Source organism: Centropristis striata, chromosome 11 (assembly GCF_030273125.1).
Source record: "Centropristis striata isolate RG_2023a ecotype Rhode Island chromosome 11, C.striata_1.0, whole genome shotgun sequence".
Classification (NCBI taxonomy): Eukaryota; Metazoa; Chordata; class Actinopteri; order Perciformes; family Serranidae; genus Centropristis; species Centropristis striata.
Window position 1 is genome coordinate 33,491,523 of NC_081527.1, and position 16,693 is coordinate 33,508,215.

At 38.5% G+C, this 16,693-nt stretch overlaps 1 protein-coding gene across 1 annotated transcript in view; it reads left to right on the forward strand.

Annotated features, from left to right (window-relative positions):
* LOC131979736 (netrin-G1-like) overlaps positions 1–16,693 on the forward strand; it is a 74,300-nt gene that overhangs the window by 48,072 nt on the left and 9,535 nt on the right. The window contains exons 4-6 of the mRNA XM_059343731.1: positions 3,653–3,825; positions 9,730–9,756; positions 10,941–10,985. Of these exons, the coding sequence (XP_059199714.1) occupies positions 3,653–3,825; positions 9,730–9,756; positions 10,941–10,985 (245 nt within the window). The remainder of the gene's footprint in view (positions 1–3,652; positions 3,826–9,729; positions 9,757–10,940; positions 10,986–16,693) is intronic.

Here is a 16,693-nt window from a genome sequence, read left to right on the forward strand (position 1 = left end):
ATTTGTTCTTTGTTACATTTAGCATGCCCACTCACAGGCCACAGGTTAGTCCACAATCTGTATGACATTATTCACCAGGTGCAGAATAAATCAGCTGCAGTATTTGGTTATGTCTTTTTTTCCAATGTGAGGATAAAACAAGGTCATATAGAACTAAAAGAGATGACACTCCAGTCCTACCCTGTTATATGTGTTGCTCCATAGAATGAGATTTAACATTTGCAGAAAGTTTTGATTCTATTTGCTCAGGTTTTGAGATATTGGTCGCTGACATTTTTTTTCTTCCACACCAGTTCAAAGAAGGTGAAGGGAATTTAATTTGTTATTGACACTAGTTGATATCAAAGAAATCGTCACAACAACTGTTGACAACATGAGAGCCGCAAAGATGAATTCCTTGATGTTGCCACCTATTTTAATAATAGATCAACCTGTTTTTTTTTTTAAGAAATACAAGTCAAAAATGTCAGACTTCAGCTTATTTAATGCAAATACTTTCTGCTGTCTTTACTCCTCTGGGCCACTAAATTAAAATTGTTGAGACATTTCAGGATGCCTGTTGTTTGGCTTTGGGAAGCCATTATTGTCATATTTCACAATTTTCTCATATTTTATAGGAAAAAAAAGTAATCAATTAATAGTAAAAAAAAATAATCACCAAATTATTAAAAAGATGAAAATGACCATTAGTTGCTGCCCTATAGAAACATAATACTAAAAAAATAAAAAATGTTTTTTTAATTTTCAATGCTATGCAACAAACTAATTTCCAGGAGGAATCTCAGAATCTTAGTCAATAACGGACACAGTTCTTTCAGAACACTGTTCATTTCCTCCTTTCTGAAAGCATTTTTACCCCCAGCTGAAGAAATGCAATTGATGAGGGACAGACAAAGACACTTGATGATTTGCAGTGTCTCCTCAGGGAGGGTCACTTGTTTGGTCAATGGATAATACAAATTATTATTGTACTGTGCAGTGGATAAAAGGTCATTCAAACTTTATGAAATGTGTTTTCGCAATGGTGCTGGTTGAAAATGCTGGACATGCAGGGGATCTCTTCCCTCATGTGGCTCAAAAGTGGGGAGAGAAAAAACACTCTGATTTCAATATGACAATGCCAGCGGCAAAAGCATCACATCCCAGAGCTCCCCTGAGTGCACATCCTCTTCTCCATCAGCGTGCTACGAGCACCGGTTGGGCTCGATGATCCAGATTTTGCTGGTTTTTAATTAAGTGGAAGGTCAAATCTCATCGCTCTTGACTTCAGGGAGCTGCTGCTGTCTGCATGGCAGAAGAGCTACACCCAGTCATTAATTTTATGAAGCAGGGACTTTAATTGATTAAAAAGTTAAGGACTATGGGGAATGCAGGGCGAGAGGCACTAGCATTGAGTTGCTGTAAATGTGAGCTGGTATTCAGTCGCATCCATTATGGCTGCTAATGTTGTGAGACGGCACTTAACCTGAGGAAAGATGGTGATTTCCTTTTACAGATTCACTTAAGATGTTGTTTTCCACTTTATTGTTGCTGTAGCTGTTGGAATCCATGTTACTGCAAATGAAAATTACTTTTTCTGTTTTGAACCTCAATGTTTTAATCTTCATCTAAGGTTTATGTGAATTCAGGTACATTATGTAGGATTTTAGTGTTTGTTTGCACTTTTTAGTCATTAAAACAGTCAAAATCCTTTTGTAGTCAAAGATATTCTAGTACTAAACCAATGCTATAAGAAAAGTCAGAATTAAGAAAAATGTTTTTAAACTGCAAAATAGTTTATATCTGTGTTCTTATAATGATGTAACCCATTTCCCATAAACTGCAAGGATGTGCCAGTTGAAACCTAATAAGCAAAGGCAAACGGCCGACCAATCCACACACACAGAGACAATTAAGTCAAGAAATGAAAGTCTAAAAAGTGTAGAGTTACCGCAGTGGCCCAGGTTCAAATCTGACCTGCAGCAGAAAATAATATAAGTTACAAAGTTATAAAATGATCAAATGACAAAACACTCTAACACTCTATCTGGATCATAAATGATGTTGTCTTCAATAGTTCTACATAAATGTACACTTTTACTTACATAAAGAGGTAATACATGCTTTGTAAATCGTGTTAGAGTGTATAAATACCTTGTTGATAACACTGTTATATGCTAAAATATCGAAAGGATTCCTGCAATCAATCATTTAAATCTTTATTTAACACTATGCCATGCTGTTATAAGGAAACTAATGTAAATATTAGTATGTCAGAACACGCCCAACACTAATAAAGCGCCTTTTAATTCATTTTAAATGTTTATAAAGACATTTTCACATTTAAATAGTGTGTTATAGTGTTAGAAATATTTAGAATGTGTGTGTGTGATGCTTATGATATGGATAATAATAATAATGGACATCAGCATGTTTCCACATTAGTTTATTCACTGACTATTTACTCCTGCTTATCAGCAACAGAGAACAGGCTACAGTTTCCCTTGTTTCCCGCAGTTATCCATCTTTAATGCAAGATGTCACAGTAAGGCCAGGAAGTCAATTAGAATGGATGTATTTCTGACTGCTGCTGTCATTTTCCAGTCTCATGTTCACTGGCGATTGTAGGCAACAGATACCCGGCTCCTCGGTCTCAGATGGGAGAAATCTTCCCTCGGAAGCTCTTCGTAAAAACAAACATAGGCATGATGCGAAACCATGAGCCGCCATAACCCCTGGGGACGGGTAGAGTGTCAGATCCACCCGATGGTACGCCCCCCCTCAAACTGTTTCTGCCTCGCCCCCCAATCCCCCGAAGAAGCTGAGGTCACTGGTTGTAACCTTTTACCCCCTTAGGAGTAAAATCAAATCTGGAGAATTATATTTGGAATACGCGTGAAATATGAAACTATAATATCTTGTGACAACAAACACAGCCTGTTCCCCCTGTGATATCGCTCTTTACTTGGAGTAAACACAACTCTCATATAACTCAACATATAATTGACTCTCTGCTCATTCAGGTTGTTGGAAACACACTGCAACCAACATGTTTTTTTCTCCCCACAAGCCTGGAAATACGTGGTCGAAAGAGGGGGAGGATTTGGTAGAGTGTTGAAAGGCGTCAGGCCTTCTCTCCTCTCCAGTCAAGAGCATCTGTCAGCTCTGCCACAGTTCTGTCTAATAAACCAGCTCTGTCGACCGGTAGGGTTTCCTGCCTGAAGGCTCCCTTGCCAAATAACACAGTAACTTTGAAGAGAAAGAGAAAAAAAGAGAATTCTCAGGCTACGCAGCTTCTTTTTATGCTATCATTTCTCTATCAGATCCCCTGTTATGTGCTCAATTAGCAAATCTTACAGGGTGCCTTTCATTTCGCTCTTAGAGTAGCAAAAGTGACCTTATTTGCATCGCTGTTCTCTCCACAGAGGCACCCACAAATGAGGCCTTGTTTTTTTTTAAAAAGGAGAGCATAATGAAGCTTTGTGGAGGTATGATCCAAGTCAGATAACCCACCAGGATTTCAATTTACCCCTGTCAAAAAATTTGAAAAGCACAAATACACGCCGCAGCAAGGGCAGACTTTGTGTATTCCCCTCCAGAGGGTATGGATTCAGTGGCTGCAGAATGATGCCTATTCATGTGTCCGTCTTTTGTTGTTATCTTTCTGTCTCAGGTGCAAGTGTAACCTGCATGCCAACAGCTGTGTGTTTGACAAGGGGAAGCTGGGCTGTGAGTGTGAACACAACACCACAGGGCCAGACTGCAGCCGCTGTAAGAGGCACTACCACGGAAGAGCCTGGAGTGTGGGCTCCTACCTCCCTATACCCAAAGGAACAGCAAATATATGTAAGTATATCACTATCTTTTTAATATTCGGTAGATATAGAGTGGCCATGCTTACAAGTAAGACTGTTAGTATGGGTAGTAACGCACCATTTCCAGGCAGCAGCAGCCGCAGCAGACACTGGTATCTGATGCAATAAAGAAACATCGTACCTTTTAAGTTTTAAGCTTTGCCCTTCAGAGATTGTTGCATCTCTTTATCATATTGGCTTTTTGCTTCTCCAAATGTTTTTTTGATTTGTTGTAATTAGATAGTGCTTAATTTGTTTTCTTTTGGGTAGTGGATATAGCAATCTTCCTATAGTAGAAAAACACTTAGAATTTGCATTGAATATTAGACAGTTAAATTACAGCTTTTGCAGGTTGTTGATGTAAGTTTTTATGTTGTGAAAATTATTATTATTATTATTATTATTATTATTAAAAGCAAAGATGTATATATCAGCATGTAGTCCCATTATCAAATTTCTTAAGGTGTGTTCAGATAGAGAGCAAGGCAGGCTTTTTTCTTTAACTTGGATGAATTTGACTGTTTTCTGTGCCCCAAACAGCCGATTTACAAACTGCATTGATGTTAGCTGTAATCAAGCTGACACCAGATTGTGTCTATTGGGTTGTATCCTACCAGATAATAAGACGAGTTCCATCCATTCTCTCCGGTCCCGGCATCATGACGGATAGCGCTGACTGTAGTGTGCAGGGGGTGCGTGTCTGGTGTGGCACTTTCCATAGTACTGAGTGGAACAGAGTGGAAGAGATTGACAGAACACGTCTTTTATTTCAGTTTCTTTTTCCTTGTTGTAAATACAACTTTTGGCCCTAATTCCATTTCCCTCCCATTGTAGCAATCGTAGACAGAAGAGAAATGACAGTAAAGTGAAGGGACAGGCAGCAAGAGAGACAGAGAGAGATGCTCTTTCTACGCACATCCCCTGCTGATTTCTGACAGTAGAATCATTCATAGATTCAAAACATATTAGCACTCTGCTCGTGCTACGTTCTCAGAATCAGAATCATTAATACTTTATTGATCCCTAGGGGGAAAATGCTGTCATAATAGTTTTATAAAAAACAGAAATGAGTATGTAAATAAAATAAAGATAAAAGAAAGCTCCCTATTCTAAATACACAACAACATGTGAGCGCTCTGATTAATAAATGTATACAACTTTGAAACTCTTATGTTGTTGGTATGTTGTCTTTATGAGGCTTTATTCACACAGATTAAGGAGATTGGTTCAAAGCAATTATATATTATTATAAAATTATAACATCATCATAACATCAGAAACCAAGCAATCTATGTAAAAGCAGACATTCACCACCTCCATATATCTCAAATGAGATGACACTTTGTTTCTTAACCACATTTTTACCACCGCTGCAACAATTTTCTATGTTGGCAATCAAGTCAGGCTCCATAGATTGAGTCATCTAATAGCCGACAGTTCAGGGTCAACCCAAGCATCTAATCGCATCTTTCCATTGACTTTGTGTGCAATGGTACTTTTTCTGAAGAATTTCTTCATGTTGTGTCTGAACATACAGTGCAGAAAGGGAGGAGGTCAGGCTGGATTGCAAAGCTTTCAAACAGCGTAACACTGACACAAGTGGGTGCCTGCCAACAATCAACGCTGATTCCCTTTAACCATGTAGACAGCTATTTGTTTACCTTAATCACCATCTTGATCTTTTCTTTCAATAGCTTTTTAACCCCAGTCTTCAAAAAGCTGTCTTGGAATGCCATGCTTCACCAACAGTAATTACTCATAATGGTTAGTCTCCCTGTTGATCATTTTGACCCCTTTTAACCCTGAATATCCTTGAACAGACACAGGGTTCACGATTCCTGCCCTTCATACAGGAACGCCTGTTATAACCTGACCAAAGTTTATAGGTAGGTCACATCTGCCCATCAAGCAACCCATTCTCCTTCCCAACTCGTCACACAAAGACACTTGCTCTTGGCATCACTTTTACCAAACCCTTCAGTTTCATTTTTGAGGGCTGCCTGAGGTAGTAGGTTGGGCTAGCAAAACACAATACTTTCAACCCTAGAAACAGCTGAGTCTTATGTGAAACGGTCACAAACATCCTTTTTTTACCCAAAGTATGATCTTTTCCTAACCTCCATCAAGTAGTTTTGTCTCCTAAAGAAAACCAAGTAATTTTGTTTGAATTAACAGTATTAACAACATGCTAAGGTCTATAAAACTTCACTGAAGGTCCAAAACCAATGCTAAAGGGTATACCCCAGGGCTTGTGCATATCCGCCGAGTTTGTGAGGAGTTGTTAAATAAAGAGTTACATAGAGTAGAAAACTCCTCAAACAGCTTGTAAGCAGGCATTGTGCAAAAATTATTTTGTCAAACGGGTAATTTCAGCTGTCTAAACCCAACCTATACTTGAACCATCAGGGTGGCCCATCAAAAAACAACAAAAAGAGTCATTTTTAGACACAAATGTGGCTCATTTTGGAAGGCAGTGGTGACAAAAGATATGAGTATTTGCTGAGTATGTTGGGTTTGTTTTGTAGCGACTTAATAAGAATTAAGTGAAAATAACTTCCTTCCAATACTTTAACATTGAATTTAGTATCCCTGCCTTAACACCATGACAAGTGTGAACTAATGGTGGATATTTTTCTGCCTGTTCACATGGCATGTCTGAGGCAGAAGGTGCTCTTTTGCATTATCCCCATTATAATCTTGGACGGGAGTTGAGTCACATTTATCAAATCCCATGCCTGAGGCAGGGGGCTCATTGCCTCAATAAATCTAATACAGCCACTGAGGGATGTTGTGGTGGACGGCCAGGCGAGGCCAGATGGTGGAAGATCTAGCCCTCTGGTCCTCCGTTCACACTGATTCAGCCGCACAGTCAGAAACTCTGATGGCGGCAGTCTGCTGGGATTGACAGCAGGTTTTTCAGATGCTCAGTTTGATTGTCTGACTTGAATTCTCTGACATGGCGCTCTGATTAGATTTGTACAGAGATGTGATATTGGTATTGATCCACTGATTTGGTGGGAGTACATTTGTGCAGTTAGGGTCCTTTTTTTCTTTGCTCTTCTTTGGGCTATTTGTTGATGATGAATTGGAGGATTACACACTAATTTGTATGTGTCCCATGTGTGTTATGAGTCTGTGGTTGTGTATGCATATATGTGCACGGAACTGCGTGTTTATGTGTGCATGCACATGCGACACATCTGACTGTGAGTGGGAGTTTGTTTTTGGGAACGTCTGTGGACTCTAAGGAGATATTGCTGGATTTACCCCTGCACCTCTGCTGTGTTATGAGTCTCCCTGCAATGTGGTGCTCACTGTCAGATTGACAGGCCGTTATTAAAAAATCCAACACTTGGCCGCATCTGCACTGAACTGATGAAACCAAGGTCTAGCCATATCAAAAGCAATATTAGCACTTGTTTGGCAGTGGCATAAAATGCAATAATGTCGCACATGGAAGTGACGTAACAATATTGGTCCCCCAGGTGTTGAATGAACACACTTTTGTCTTGAATTATTCTTATTTCTCTCATAAGTAAAGCCCCAGCCCCGTAACATGCCTTTATCCATTATATGAAGCTCATATTTCCTATGGAGGATATTAAACATACAGGCTTGGAATCAAGACAAATATGCTTTACGTGCAAAATGTAATTATGCTTTAATAGCTTTCATCTGTCATCAAGTCTTCCTCTTTAATCATTGGAAGTCATTTATCTCACAGGGCGAGGTCCATTATATATTCAAATCCCTTCACATGCAGATATATGGACATACGTGACCCATCATTTAATAAATTAGAGCCAAAAATGGAGCCCTGTGTTGCTATGGGCCATAGCTGTCAGCAGCAGAGAGTGACTGAGAGTGATTCAAATCCAAGGCTTCCCCAAAAGAAGGAGAAAAATCTTTAAAGTTGCCTGCAGAGCAGAAGAGGAATCACTTTGAGAATTATGTTGACAGTCCACTTTGCAGAGAGCGTCAACTCATCTTGTGTTCCAAAGCAGGTTCATGGGTTAAGAGGGGTTGGGGCTGAGAGTTTGATCAGACTGTAGAATGTGCTTTGGCTTCAAAGGCCAATATTGTTTGCCCTCCATTTCTCACACAAAACAACTATTTGTTAGGAATCGCGGCTCCCTTGCTTTCTTGCAAATTGGAGGATAAAATTTGTGCTTTTCCTGCTGCTGCAGTGTTGTGCACTTGCCAACAGTTGTTGTGACAGCCCTAAACTGGTAATGAAGTGATGAATGGGGTGCAAACAATATGAAAACCCCCACTGAAACCTAATCACAGAAGAACAAAGTGATAAAGCATGAGAAAATGATAAGAAATTGCACTAATTGTGGGGTAGGATTTCCAGCTGATTACATTTAAGTCACACAAAGGTGGTGAATTCACAGCCAGATACCAATGACACGTTTCAGACAAAGGCTGCTACATGGTTGCCCAAGTCAGCTCCAGCTCACAAACAGGGTCTATTTTAGTGCTTGGAAACAGAGTTTAATTTTATTCAGCCAATTATCTTCATTTACAATCAAGCATAGGTAAATGTTCGATAGCATTTTTGTTTTTCTCAATTTTCTCCCACAAACCTGACAGTCGGAGAACATTATTACTAACATTATTGCAACCTTTTCATTACCAGCCCATAAAATGGCTGTTATCATTTTTTATCAGCATCATACATACGGATAAAAGCTGCCTGCTCCAACTACTAGTATGCACAACATAAAATGGAAAGTCACAATTTTGTTATTTTTCAGCTTTCAGTTTTGTATGGATTAGGTGCTTAATCTATGTCATTATGTTTAGGAAAACACTACTTGGTTGGGTTTAAGGGGGAAAAAATGATTAAGTTTAGGGGAAAAACATTACGTGTTAAGGTTTAGGAAAAAAATACTATGTGATTAAGTTAAGGAGGAAAAAGTTAGGTATTGGGGAAAAAATACTATATGGTCATGCGAAGGGAAACGTAAAAGAACATTATGCACATCAGGACACATACATGATAGAAAAATGACTATAAAGTGACTTTTCAATCGTCTATGTGCAGTCTTGCAAGCTATATGGTCCGCCCTAATTAACTACAAAACAAACAAATTTTTTAACACAACACAGCCCAAGATTACTTCTTGGTTTTTTAATCCAAATCATGTTTTTTCTCCTAAACCTAACGTGGTTGTCTCTTTATGCCATTTCAATGGTGTTTCATTAGAAGGTGTGCCTTGTAGTCGCACTTAGTAGTAATTATGACCAAGAAGACAAACCTACTTGGCCATAATTACTAAGGCTACTAGAGGTCAGCCCCTTAGAACATTAATATAGCAGCACATCTGACAGTTTGATAATGGTCTTCTGAACCTACAATTAGGTGTAGCAGGCCCCTTCTAACACATATTTATGAGGCTGGTAACCATTGATAACAGCCTTTCAATCATGCAATAATGTTTGAAACCAGCAAATATTTGCAGATACTGTTTTACTGGTTTGATTGATGGATTCATTGATTCAAAGATGATAAAGAAAATTGGCCGTTATCTACCTTGTAAGACAAGCCAATAGCAGGTAAAGAAGGTAAACTGAGGAAGTTTTTCTGGTAAAAGGAAAAATACTGATGAAAAAGATGTTTTGATTTTGTTGACATTTCGTCACCGGCAGACCTGCTATTATCATCAGAAGTAGGCGGGTGTTGGACCATGTGGCGATCAGGTTCTCCGCACAGCCGTGGCCCGTTAATCAGTGGACACTGTGGAGACCAATTTGATAAGTGCTGGTGGGCTTTGAATTATTCAAGACAAACAATAACGTTTTCCCCTGCAGTTTAATGACCAAAGTTTCAAGAGTAAAATGAGGCGAGTCCATGCTTTCATAAAAAACTGTGTCTTTGCTCTATCCACAGGTATCCCCAGTAATCACGGACCAGTGCGTAAGTTGATCAAGCTTTTTAAATTGGCATGTTGACTGATGGTTTCCTCCCTCAGTGGTGACTAACTCTTGTTTGACTGATGATGTTGGTGTGAGAAATTGTGCTGTGGATTACCATTATCATTCATCATTATGTTTTTCACGATGAAAAATTTCATCCTAACAAGGCATTAATGCAGAATTGCATATTAATAACCTTCTTTTATGAATGGAAGTGAACAATAGCATGGTGTGAGAAAACTATACATTCTCCAATGCAGTTTTAATAGTGACTATTGCTCCTTGAAGATATTTAAAATTAACAAACACTGTTTTGTTTTAAAAGAAAAATAATTTAAAATGTTAAAAAATACGATATTGTATTCTAAATAATATACACTATCTCTTAACAGTTTTGCAAACCATGTTATCCTGTTTTTTTATTTTGGAAATGTTATCTTCCTGCCTTTCTGGGATCCCATTGGATCATTTTGATGATTTTGTCCATGACATTATTATAGGTTATCAATATCGGTTGAGAAAAATCCTTCTCGTACATCCTTATTTTGAAGGAAGGAAATACTTCTGCAATATGGTTTGCAAAATTGCCAGCAGTAATATTAAAGTGTATACTTTGTGCTATGCAAGTTAAAACTTGCAGAAACCACTATGGTATAAGATTAAATTACTTGCTGGTTCATAAAATACTGTAGGAGTCCTGCATGTTTGGGCCAGTGTATCAGCAGGCACAATTGAGAATCATTATCTCCCTTCCACACCAGAATATTTGCTGTAAGCGCACAGACAGATATTTGCCCAAAGCCAGAGAAAAGAAAAACATTTTTTATGAAGACATGGTTCCCACCATGCATCTTTACGCATGTTGATGCCTGAAGGTGACTCCCCACACTAGATAACAAAAGCAGCTACCATATGTACGTCTCTGCCTTTTGTCTTTGCCTTTGTCTTGTGGAAGATTCACTCATTTAAGATGCATGCACACTATTCTACATCAGTCCATTTTCTACTCCGAAACACGTGGCAGAAACGTTCAATAATTCTGAGGCAAATGAGCCCAGATAACTCACAGATTACTGTACAAAGAAAGCGACAATCTATGCATGCTGTCCCTGTGCTTTAACTACATAACAGCATGAATTATATGACAACTCAGTGTAATATATATCCTTTCCCATTTTTACACAGATCGAGCAAATGCTTCATCTCTTGGTGTTGCAAATCGTAACCAAGGTAGGCTTATAGGCTTTGTAACTTCAGCATGACATAAATAATACATAGAAAGAACTGATTGCTTATTGATTGGCAATTTGGAAAAAAAAGGGTAATGGAGAATATGCAAATAGAGGTATGCAGTAGGTTGTTTTCCCAAAGCCCAAATGCATGCACACAAACATACGCTGGTCCTTACAAGGTAGACCTTTTGTTGTGAGAACACGGTAGGGAATGGACCACATGCCTCCTGATTACCACAGAGTCCACAGCCTCCTAACCCCTTTGATCATGCCCTCTTTTTAATTACCCATGAATGCTCTCTGGGGGTACACCCTTTCTGCCATGTTCACAAGGAGGAAAAAAAAGGAAAGAGGAGAAGGAGAGTGAAGGAGAGAAGAGGCTCCAGGGGGGTTTATGTAGATTGATCTCCAGCTATCTCCAGCTAATCCTCAGGCCCAGATATCCTGTGTAGTGAGTGTTAAGTTGCATCTGCACCACTGCTCTCACAGTCAAGAGAGAGAAAAAACATTAAAAGAGGACTTTCAGGATTTCCACAATCAACAGAGGGTGTTTCCTTTTCTTCTCTGGACTCTTAAAGTTGGGAACAAGATGCATCTATGAAAATAATCCAGAGTTTGCTGCAGTCAGAGATAAAAAGAAACCCATTACGGCACTGCATTGAGTTACAAACAACTCTGCTTTCCTGTGTAATAATTTACATATAAAGTGCCAGAACACAAACTCAAAAGTTTTGACATGTAGGTATACTGCATTTTCTGCATTTACTCTAGCAGTTTTAAATTCCCCATGACAGTAGGTCTTTTCATGTTTAGCATTTCCAATAATGAGAACCATGTGGGCTGGAACTGAAAATTGCTTTTATGATTGATTAATCAACAAATTAGGGCTAGGCAATTAACCAAATTTTATGTTCAATAATTATGAGTTTGGCTTCCAACAGTAAAAAAAACAAGAGCATGTACACTATAACTCTATATGATCAAATTTAGTTTGGTGTAATATATTATTCTATTTATTATTTCTGATATCGTGTTTTACTTATCTGATTTTTTACATTTATTTTTTCAGGTGAATTATATTTAAAGTTAAAAAGAAGAGTGTGGACAGTTAAATGAATGCACAATGCTTCCAAAGTCACTGAGTAAGCATGTTAAATAATCATGATCTCAGTATTGAACAAAATAGACACTATCTAAAATCTACCAGCACTCACAAATATTGACTAATTGTAGTTATAAACCCTTGACAAGCTACAAATTTAAAAGGTGACATATTTGCCTTGTCTTGCTTGATTGATTTACTTTGATTTTGTAAGGTAAACATTTAAATTTCCTGAAAAACAGCTACAAGTTAAAGGAATAGCTAGACATTTTGGGAAATATGTTTATTTCTTTTATTGCCTGCCTTAGCTTAGCAAAAACCAAGCTGTAACTCTTTCTTGACGATGAATGGAAGTAAAGAACTCCACCAAGTCTCTGCCTCTGGACAGTGTTTTCCAGGAAATAGTTACATCATGCAACTGCCCATAAAACATCAACTTCTACAGATTAAACAAAAGGATTCATCACCTACATTAGTGAGCTTTATTGTTGTTGGGAGGTGACTTTTTTCAACAAAACTTAATTAGCCTGCTTCCACTCTTTGCGCAAAGCCAAGCTAACAGGCTGCCGGTGGTCGCTTCACATTTAGCATTCATGAGTTTAGTATCAATATTATCATCCAATGCTCTAATATTTCCACAGACATTGAACTATTCCTTTAATGCAATTTTCTAATCACCCAGTTCTGCCTTGACGAGCCTCTACCAACACAGGACTCAGATGCAGTATCGTATCCCTGCCGCTGCCAAGTGCTACTTTGCAGCTGACACCTTATATTGAACGTCAGAGCCTCGAGTCATGACTAATGATGAAGCCTTCATGTTAATATGATAACAGGAGGCAGGGCTGGACGTGGGTTTCAGCTTACTCTGACACCATGGCAATAGATATTGATCCAATGTAATTGAAGCAACACTATTCTGTCTCAGAGCATATAATTAGCAGATCCTGTATCTGAAAACTGTCTACAGGTATAGTTATTACAGGTATTTTTAAAATCTTAAACTAATCACTATGAATAACTACAGTATACACTATATATACTCTAACTATATTATCCGCCCCAAATCAAACAAATAATTAAATAGAGGTTCTGCTGAGTCTGTGAGGTTTTTCTTGTTTAATAAAAGTGTGAAAAAAGGAGGATTTTTATTATTATATCTCTCTTTTAAGGCTTCACATGAAAGCAACAGATCTGCTAATAGGAACTGACACACGAAGAATGGATGGCTATTCAATACAACTTACTTCTACAACATATAATCCTATAGATCTTTCAAAACAAGCTGTATCTCAGAGACTCCAGCAGTGGAGGTGTAAGGTTATCAAGAGTTCAGAGACATGAGGGGATTAGAGAACTGCCTGAGTGTGTGTAGGACATAAAAAATACAGTCCGGTGCACTAAACAAGTCACAATAAAGGGAACAATATGTCCAATATTTCGGTATCATAGATTAAATGTGTCCTCATCCACAAAAAATCCAATCAGTGTGTTACACAATGTGGTAGAGTACAAGACAAAATCACATTTAAAAAAAGGACAACTTTCAATCTCATTGTGCCTCCCATTCACACAAGCAGCAATATGAAATTTAATTCAGCTCTTTGTCCTTCATATCTATCACTGTTGTGCTGTTGCTGTGGTGAATTTTTTCCATGTTGCTTCGTGCAACACCAAAGGCCCAAGGATGGATCTGTCATAACAGTTATACTGCCAAGATGTAACACATCTGACAGAGGTGTGAGGTGCACATATGTCTCAGAGAGAGTACACCGGTGCTTAGATACGACTCAGATTGCGGTGTTCTCACTTGCTGCTAGCACAAGTTCAAGAGTGAGCGATGTCACAGGGCAAATTTTATGACTCTTCTACATAAGATACAGTTGTGTGTGGAAAATAATGTGACCAATATTGTATTTTATTTACTTTAACTCCCCCAACTTCACACATCAGGGGCAGTATATCGCACAGAGTATAGAGAGTGCGCTGCTAAAATGGCTTCAATCGAATCCAATCCACTTTATTTATATAGCACATTTATAGCAAACACAGGGTTTCCAAAGTGCTGCAAAAAAACACAATAAATAGATAAGTACACTATAAAACGATAAAATACAAAGATAACATAGAATAAAAACAGAATAAAATAAAAATAAATAAAATGCACAGCCCGCACAAAATAAAATATGCATGTATACACATAAAATCATAATAAATCATAAAATCAACACTCTATGTGGTGTTAAAAGCCAAAAAGAAGAGGTGGGTTTTAGGAAGAGACTTAAAATGAGACAGTGAGGAGGCTTATCTAATGTGCAGCGGCAATTCATTCCAGAGGGGTAAGGTGGGCCAAGGCCATTCAAAGCTTTAAAAGCAAATAAAATAATTTTAAAATGAATCCTAAAATGGACGGATGGATGGCTTCACTTCTCTGGTAGTTCTACCAGGTGTCTGAAAAAGACAATGAATTTGCAGTTTGCAAGGTATGTCCCAAAGTGTGCATTCGTAAAATCTGAGCACCAGAGTGCACAAATTTGGTTATTCAAGGCACTCAGTCTAAAGAGATTGAGCAGCAGAGCTTCTCAAGTGCGGTGACGTTGTTAACTTGTTACACATAATCTGGAGGACAAAGGATGGGATTTCTTTCTTTTTTCTTTTGGATATTTTAATATTATTCATTTACTTAAATACATTGCAATTAAATAATATATTGTATGATGTACAGAGGAAGATTTCCATTTTACCAATAACATTGACAATATACAAATAATAATACACATTAAAAAGAAAGCTTCATATATACCCTTTGATCAATGATAGGCATAATACTTTCTATGAGAGAGGGAGTAGTCCAATATCTAAATATAAATGAATAACAAACCAACTGAATTATACTATTGGGATAATTTCGGCATGGGCTTGCAGAGCACATATTTTAAGAAGAAAGTCTGAGTTACTAACTGGGTGGAATTTGAAAAACATAGTAATTTGCCAGGCTGTAAGTGCCTAATGAAATAGATCAGTGCATTGCATCATGGGAAATGTAGGATCCAATGTGATGGAGGCTTGACCTAAACTTGAGACTAAATGTGAGGGTACATTAGGCTCTGCTGCTTAAATTTGGATGATTATTTTTCAAATGCATTTCTTGGAAGTCCCACAGTTTTAAAAAAGCGCAATATTAAATCAATCCTGTGCCTCTTTATACATTCCTTTTGTTTCCATATGAGATAGTAATCACAATTTGTATGGAGTAAGATAGCTATCAAAAAGATGTGTGCATGACTCACTCTCTAACCATTCGTATTTGTAATGTTAAACATTTGTGTGTCAATAATATAGTTAAACCCAAAATTCTGCTTTCATATATGCGAGTCTGAGAAATTGCTTGGGTTAGTATTGTTTTTATGTGATCTAATATGAATCTAAAACCTGTGAGTGCAAAATCGTGTGAATACATCTCTAATTTCTACGACTACGAAGTCTTCAATGTGAACAAGAATTCAAGTTTATGGGTACGAGTAGAAAATTGTTAAAATGACATCATGTAGGTCACAGGCAGGTCACAGGGGAAAATAATCCAACCATGATTTCTCCAAACGCGCATGCGCCAAAGATGACTGACAGCAGTGGACCGGGCAGGCGGCAACCTCCGGGTCTGAGCAGGGAGGCCAACCTGGAAATCAAAAGTCCTCTGGTTGCGTTGTATATATAAGTATATACTGGCAACATATACAGAATTCACTAAAAAACCTATACTGACTGGGCAGTAAGAGTTTTTCAGCTGGGGCGGTCTGAATCTCTCTGATTATTTTCTGTGATTCCTTTCTGAATTCTGAGAATTCATCTCTGTGAGGGCAAGTGAGCAATTAGGTGGCCATCTAGGGTTGGGAACAATCCCCAGGTGTGGCAATTTTGCACTTCAATTGGAAATTCCAACCATTCACAGCTCTGGCAGAGGGCGGTCTACACTTGTCACAATCAGCAGGAATAGCCGCATTCAATTTCAATCACAGTATAATTACAGGGGCGTTTGCTTAAGCGGCAGCCGTCCTTGGGTAAGACGGACGTGGCTAAGACGAGCAAGTTTACCTGTGCAAGTTAACCGAGCAAAGGGAACCAGTCCTATTCCCTCCCCAGTCTTACAATATGTGCCACTCCATTCCTGTTGTTGTCTCCGGTCCACGCAGAAATCTTGCCAAAAGGTGCAGAAACCTAACTAACCTTCGGCCCCTCAAACAGTCCTCACACACTGTCACTTCCTTTTCCATGGGCCTGTGGAACTGGCAATCTGCAGTAAACAAAAGTGATTTTATTAGGCTTACACCAACCACCTTTCCCTTCAGCTTCTTGCTTTCACTGAGACCTGGATCAAACCTGAGAACACAGCCACCCCGGCTGCACTCCACTAATTATACCCTCTCCCACACCCCTGTCCTTCTGGGCGAGGAGGTGGGACTGGCCTGCTAATTTCAAATAAATTGAATTTCACCCCTCTGCTACATTCCATCAGATATGACACTTTCGAATACCATGCCATTACAGTAACTGCTCCTGTTAAAGCCTACGTTGTTGTCATTTACCGTCCACCAGGCCAGCTGGGA